This window comes from Montipora foliosa, chromosome 4 (genome assembly GCF_036669935.1).
Source record: "Montipora foliosa isolate CH-2021 chromosome 4, ASM3666993v2, whole genome shotgun sequence".
NCBI lineage: Eukaryota > Metazoa > Cnidaria > Anthozoa > Scleractinia > Acroporidae > Montipora > Montipora foliosa.
The window spans coordinates 2,981,160-2,988,659 of record NC_090872.1 but is presented as its reverse complement, the minus strand read 5'-3'; the positions used below and the strand labels follow the sequence as shown (position 1 = coordinate 2,988,659).

The 7,500-nt window shown below is 38.4% G+C and overlaps 1 protein-coding gene across 2 annotated transcripts in view; it reads right to left on the bottom strand.

The window, feature by feature from the left end:
• LOC137998850 (carbohydrate sulfotransferase 11-like) overlaps positions 1-7,500 on the bottom strand; it is an 8,554-nt gene that overhangs the window by 49 nt on the left and 1,005 nt on the right. Inside the window, exons 3-4 of one of the 2 annotated variants that reach the window (XM_068844688.1) lie at positions 2,262-2,313; positions 1-2,156 (exon numbers count right to left, since the gene is read on the bottom strand). The exon at positions 1-2,156 is cut by the window's left edge and continues 49 nt beyond it. In XM_068844688.1, the coding sequence (XP_068700789.1) occupies positions 1,483-2,156; positions 2,262-2,313 (726 nt within the window). In that variant the 3' untranslated portion in view covers positions 1-1,482. Of the gene's footprint in view, positions 2,314-7,500 lie in introns of both variants that reach the window. The other variant, XM_068844686.1, reaches the window with a different exon arrangement.

Sequence of the window (7,500 nt, the reverse complement as noted above, 5' to 3'; positions counted from 1 at the left end):
GAAACTTCCTGGGGGAGGTAACTCCAACACTCAATTTGTTGACCCTCTGTGTTTATTCCGGGTTCTTGGTCTACAATGTTCTCATACAAGCTGACTGAGCGAATCTCCTTAACTAGGCTAAAAGTTCTTTTATATCTACCAGAACCTGACCTGTCAAGCTCGTGTCAGTTATGCGTCAGGAACACCTATCAAGCGGAGTGCGCTTGCGCAGTGCAGTCGTAAACATAATAAACTTGTTATAGTTTTTAATTTTTTTTTTAATTTTTCAAAAAGTGAAAGCGAGTTATGTCTTGGAAATACGGAAAAAGAACATTCTCAAATAAAACACAACTGGTAAATCCAGAAACAGCCGTGACTAACACCGAAAAAAACAGATTAAAATATTGTCTCAATGAGAAACCTAGTTGGCCTAGCGTAGCAAGCATTTTTCTCGAACACCTGTTGCAAACCAAATTCATGGCATCATTTAAGAGAAAACATGTTTTAATCATGAGTACTAAACTTAGAAACCAGTTTCTCACAAGTGTCAAGTAGCAATGTTTTTCGGAAAGCGCCAGGAAAAGTGTAACCAATAACCTTTTTTTAATATCCCTTAATCCAGCATGAACACACTAATCCATTCAAAAGAACTTAACACTAAAAGTACCGCAACTTATGAGGTGAAGCAATTTGCTATATTCGTAGTTATCCAACGAGGCCAAGCACTTTAATGAAATAATCGTAACTACAATTTCTATTGTTTAACACCATTTCCACCGTTCGGTGGCGTTATATGCCTATTGCTTGGCAGACTGGAATTGAACCTATTTTCTTCGTAACATCAGACTGATACTCTACCCATTGCTACACCTGGGGCCCGGTTGTTAAAAAGCCGATTAACGCTAATCCCAGATTAAAAATTAACCAAGGAGTTTATTTCTCTTCTCCCAAATTCTGTTCTACGCTGATACTCGGCAAAACTCAGTTACATTAGAAGAAGTCAATCTTGTAAAACAAAAATAAGCAAAAGAAACTTCCCCCAAAAAGTTGAAAATATAAAACAAAAGTTAACGTTAATCCTGGATTAAGTTAATCGGCTTTCGAACAACCGGGCCCTGGTACTTAGACAGTGTCCCACTAGCTGTCAGCTGGCTCGGACAAACATGACGTAGTTACCAACAAACTCGAGCTGCTAAGATCGCGACAAGCCGGGATAAGAAAAAGTCTCATATGAACTTCCCCTCCTGGTTTGCCTTGGTGAATTTTTTCATAAACTCTTGCTTTGCTTCAAAAACGCAGTAATTCAGGTTTTTTTGTTCGAAAATGTCATTAAAGTTGACAAAGCTAAAATGAACCTTTATTAGAAAGAACACCAGATCCAAGGTAATGCGCTTGTGAATTAATCCCGTTAATCTGGCTGAGCTCACAATCTTTCTAGCTCATATTAAAACATTTCAGTGCGTCAATCGGGCCGAAGTTGGTCCCCTCTTCATCCACTTGCCATTAGTACGGATAGTCGTTGAATATCTCGGAATATCTTGGCTTACGGTATTCGAACAGCTGATAATCCATGTCGTAAATCTTCCTTAACCGCAAAAATTCATTCTCTGTTATTTCAGAATAGAACTGCCTCATAATTCGCTGTCCATTGTTTCTTTTACCAATATCAGGAAACTCAATCTCGTTATTCACTCCCATAATCCCAAGCGCTCGTTTTGCGTCGGATTTCAAAGTGTGATATCTCCCGATAAAGTCATACTTAATGCTACAAGGATCACATATATGATGTTGTGGTTTCCAATGTATATCTAATTTCTCTCTTGGGCGTAAATCGATCAAATATTTTACAAATTCATTAAATGTGGCATATTGATGATCTATTGTTGAATTCCCTCGATATTTCTTGACAATCTCCTTGTCAACACGTTCGTGGTACACCCTCTTGTGATATTCAGTGGTGAACTTGTTCCTGTAGGCTGATAGTACACGTTGCAGAGGCTCTCGAACAAATAAAATTTTTTTATAGGTTTCCAATTTTTGTGTGATTTCCTGTGAAGTATATTTGTCCAAAGTATCTAGCAGCCTTGAATTGTGAGCCGTTTCTCCAGAAATTTCGGCCGTGGTGTTGAAATGACCATTCAGAACAAGAAAAACTCGCTTCCAGTTTCCACACGCCACTTTTGGGACGAAACAGAACAAAGTTTTGTAGCGATTAGACACAAGTGTATTTCTCAGTGTGGAGGAATGTGGAACAGCAGCAGCCTCTACAACACCATACTTACTCTTGCACTTAGTTTCAATCCTCTGTTGGAATTTTCTCATTTCCAGACTGGTCTGAAATAGGGGAAAAGAAATGAGAAAGGATCATTCTATTCAAAGGGGTGATAAAGAACACCGTTTCAAATTACCATGGAAATAAAAGCACCATCTAAAAACTCCCTATATTTTGTTTAAGCGCTTATATCTCAAAAAGGAACTTGGTGACCTCTGTTTGTTATTGCAGGAAAAGTGATAAGCAAGCTATAAGATGAAACTCTTTGCAAAGTTTAAAAGATTCTCTGGAGCGTATTCAAAACCACTTTAAAATTCTCCAATTGTGAAGCTGGCTATGAATCTGCTCCAGAGAATTTTTTAAACTGTGCATTTTCATCTTAGAGTGTTAATCACTCTCCAGTAATAAAAAATGGGGGTCACTGATTTCGTTTTTGAGATACACACGCTTTAAGACAAAATACAGGGTGTCATTAAATGGCTCTTTTGTTGTGATGGGAGGCTATTATGTCACATTAATGAGTGCATCTTGTCAATTTCATATGGTGTCACAACATTGCCATTAAATGAAACAGTTGGGTAGATTCAATCCTTCCTCCTTAATCCGTTTTCCTTCTTGGGAGACTGGAAAATTACCCAGGATTCTCTTGTAACTCACTCTTTAGTAAATGAATGGTTTATTGCAAATCATAACGCATCATTTTTGTTGGTAAGGGAATGGTATTGAGTGACAATAACCCCGAAATGATTGTGATTTTTGCCTAGTTCCAGGAGCTCATGACTAGAAGCGAACAACAGCTCTATATTCCTGTCAGAGCGTTTTCACAGACCGATTTATTTTATTTCCTGCGAATGAGACTCCCGCGGGATCCCGATGACCAATCACAAGAAACTCATTTGACGTCATAGCGTCACCGAACCGGAACTGCCTTTCTTTTTCGGTCTGTAGAAATGCCGTGACATAGGCTAAGTATGGGAGTTGTGCGCTCCTAGTCATGGTAATTCCAAGAATGTTAATGAACTTTCAACTTTACTTTTTACTCGGAATACCTGAAAGGTATCGGAGATATAACCTCGGTTGACTTTGTTCGGTGCAGCAAAATGCACAATAGAATTAGGAAACGGGGATTTCATCGGTTAAAAGCAATGAGCGATAACCACCTGTGAGGTTGTAATAATATTGAAAATATAAACATCTTCAAGATGCAAAGCAAACGTGTGAACACACGAACCGAAAATATCGCAAAGGGTAAACCATACGTGTCAAAATAAATTGAGTTATTGGGTAATTACTCGGACGGAATACGTGAAAGGCATCCAAGTTATAATCTGGGTTGACTTTGTTCGATGAAGCAAAACGGACAATAGAATTACGTGGTGATTTCATTGGCTAAAAGCAATTCACTTGATCCCTTGGAGTCTCAGTTCTCACAGAGTTCGATGAAAATCCGGATTTATAACATGCAGCGGAGAAACCAAAGCGTTGGGACCTGTGTTGGGGTTTCAGTGTGAAACTTTTAATGTTGTTCGCCAAATTAGAAACTCAAGTCCATGTTCTGAGTGAAAGCTCAATAGCAACTAAAAGTTGAAAGTACTGGATTCTGTCATCTGAAATGTTATGAATAAGATAGTTAATCTCAATCCTGCACGTTGACAACACGATGAAATCGTCAGTACAGAACTCCCAGCAGCCCGAAAATTGTTTTTCTTTCAGCTGTTCTTGTTACGAGCGTCATCCGCGGATGTCAATTGTTTTACGGTCTTCGTGTTGACTACCTAGCGGGGAGGGCACCGCATTGTTTACAACATTGTTTCTTTCGAAACTTTGCAGGGTAAGACATGGTAAGAGGCTAAATTTTACTCAGCCACATTAATTACAAGAATGCTGTTCACAAGTTTTCTCTCTTGCTACGGTAGTGTTTCATTCTTCCTTGGCCCACTGGTTTCACTTTGTATTGTCAGCCCTGCATTACGTAGATTCACGTTATTTCCGATCCAACAACCTGTACCAAATCAAACTACTCCTTTTGCTTGGTGACCTATTGATTTTATTTGCAAACACTAAGCGATGTTCACCAATACGTTTTCCGTTGTCATGAGCCCTCCAAACTTCAATTGGCTGCAGAAACATCCACTTCTTTTGTTCCGTACTTGGCAAATTTGAAGATCGCTTTAGTCTATTCAATCCTTGCAGTTTGTTTCTAACTCTTCCAAATTGTATCACCCCACTTCTGCGCAACATGGTATTCCGAGTAAACGCTTTAAAGAGCGTCTTGTACCATAAAAATTAAGTTTGAATGTATAAGGAATCCAAATTGGAAGGTACACTCGATAGCCCTGAGAACATAATAAATTTCGAACAAGGATACAGTAGAGGTTCCAAGATTTACTCAAGGCCACAATAAGGTTTCATCCCTGTCACAATCATATTTCATGCTAAGATTATAGGTTGATAAGAAGCTGATTAAAATCAAAACATCTGCTTTTATCAAATTCATCCCAAGAGAAAACGGATGAAAACACAAGGAGAGGGTTTACTTTAAAACACATTACAATGGGTAATGCACATATTCAATCGACGAAAATGACGCACTTCTAAAAGTGTTTTCTTACTTTTCATCATATAATTGCCGTCGAAAAAGAAAAATGTTTTCTTAGCACTCTTCAATGTAATCAAGAAATGCACGAACAAATTTGACTGCCTTGTTAATGAAATGCTGTGTATTCAATATCTTAAAACCAGCATTGAATGTACAGTCGGATTCTCTTCGTGCTAAAGTATTCATGTAATTAGCTTGGCACTCTTTTATGCAAATTCGTTTCAACTTAGCCTTTTCACAAACCGCATTTTATCTTTATAACCTTGATAATGGCGCAAGATGCACCGAAACGTCGGTTTCTTTCACTTATATTTCTTGTTTCATGTATTTCTAAATCGTTTCTTATAAGGTTTTTGATGTTGTTATGGTTCAATGGCAAAGCCAAAAAAAGTGAGCGAGTCAGCCTCTTAATCAATGCTACACGGCCAACGTTTGCAAAAAACGGCCCTCCTTGAACTTGTACAAATTCACTGCCGTGACATTGACATCTTGAATTCCCAAGACCTGCTCCCTGCTCCCGTAGCTACATGTTTTCGGAATGTCATTCTTTAGAATCATTTAATATTACGTAATAACAATATTCTCATGTTATAAAGTGATGCTCCACAGGTAGATTTGAAAATGTTTAGCTTCTTAATTTAAAAAATAGCTAAAAATAGCAAAAAACAGTTCAGAAATGCTCATAGCATGGTAATTACTGCTAGAATCATTAGTTACAATTTAAAAGTGGACTGAAATCTCCAAAACAAATGTGAAAGCAGAATTAAAGTTAGTTGATCATGGTCTAATTTGTTATATGTTGTCTTATATTATATGACATTGCAAAAACCTTATATTTCAATAGTCTAAGAAAGTGATTACATGAAAATGCTTCAGTTGAAAATATTAAAAATGAACAAAATCTTTTTCTTTGTCTAATAAAACTTGATTCTTCAAATAGAAAAATTTACCTCCATTACTGCTTGTGATAAGCTAACGCGCGAGTTTGGATACAGTGCGAGCCAGCAAGCCAGAAATCCCTGATCCCAATAACCGCAAGCTACCTAAGGAACTGTAGGCTAATTGCAGTGCTAACTAGGCTAGCCAATGTGTAATTTAGGCTAACTGTAATGGCTTGTATGACTCCTATGACTTGGAGCCATGTGAACTGAGCAAGCAAGAAATCCCTTATCCCATTATAAGGGCAAACCGCAAGCTACCTAAGCTAACTGTAGGCCAACCGGTGTGACGTTTAGGCTAACCAGAGTGTTATTTAGGCCAATCAATGTGTTATTTTAATAGGCTAACCAGAGTGGCTGGCTGTCTTCAGATTATCCGGAATGGTTGCAGTTTTGCTGGGATTTTGTAAAACCCCCCAGGAATGATGAAATAGCTTTGCAACATTTTTTTTTCTTGCTTGCAGCAGTGCAAGAATTTTTTTTCTATTTCATTTGTGCAACATGCAATTTTTTTCTTCCAACAAGCGCTTGCAGGAATTTTTTCTCAAAATCACCCCCCCCCCCCCCCCCCCCCTCTCAAGAGTTAAATGGTCGGCCCCTAATGCCGGAGTTTTGACGCCGGAGGCCGGACGTTTTGTCAAGTTGTTTACCATTTCACGTCCGGTACATTGACGCCATCAATTGTCTAAATTTGTAGATTTGTCCTTTATCTTTTTTTTTCTTTTTGGACTTGAGTATTTCAGGAAGCCATGGGCTGGAGACACAAGACAATGACGTGCAATAAAATTCTTCAAAACGACAAGTCACATCGCCTCATTTTGCTTACCGGAATAATCGATCTGTTGACATTTTCATTCACGTGGTAAGTTTAATTTTCTTATTTTTCTCCAAACTTAACAGCATTTCTGCGAGTTTCATTTATAGTAATGAATAGGAGACCGACGGGTCTCCTTGCAAGGTACTTAAACTCGACCTTTCAACGGAGAATACCTGTCCGGTACTTTCATTATCAAATCCAATACTTTTGGAAAGCTATCGAAAACCCTGTTTCAACCTTCGCAAATTAATGCGTTTGATATAAGTTTTCCTATAAGCGACACACTTTCTGATGTATCAAATAACATCAAGAGATCATTAAGTCACCTTACTTGTAAAGACAGGAACTCGTCAAGTGAAGTCTCTATCTCCCCTAATTCCTTGAGTCAACTCTTTCCCGAGTAAAGTTACTTTTAGAAAGAGGTTTTTCCCGCGAAAAGTATCCTATTTACCTTGACGCTGAGATAGCTTTGTTAAGCTTTGTTTTGATTGGCTTTTACAACACTGGGCATGCTGAACCTCCCTAGGGTGAGAGGGGTTCTAGAAATAAGGGTTGACTCCCAGGCCAAATATCGGAGATAAAAGCTCCCCTTGATGAGCTTCTGGTAAACGACCAGTTTTGGTTTTTTTTCCTCCCCTGCCCTTTTGACTGTTTTGTAGTGGTTGTTTTGATTTTTTGGCAAGTTTTTTCTTTAGGAATAGAAAAAAACTCGTCCAATTACTCTTTTCATGCACAAAAGAGCCTCGGTTTTATTTCTTGCCGTGAGAGACCTCTGCTTAGAGCAAAGGTTCGGAGTTTAAGTAGCCAATCAAAGAGCGCTATCCACTTTTTAGTATACGGTATACTAAGAGTGCGTTCGATTGACCATATTCCGGAATAAGGATACGTAGAGTAA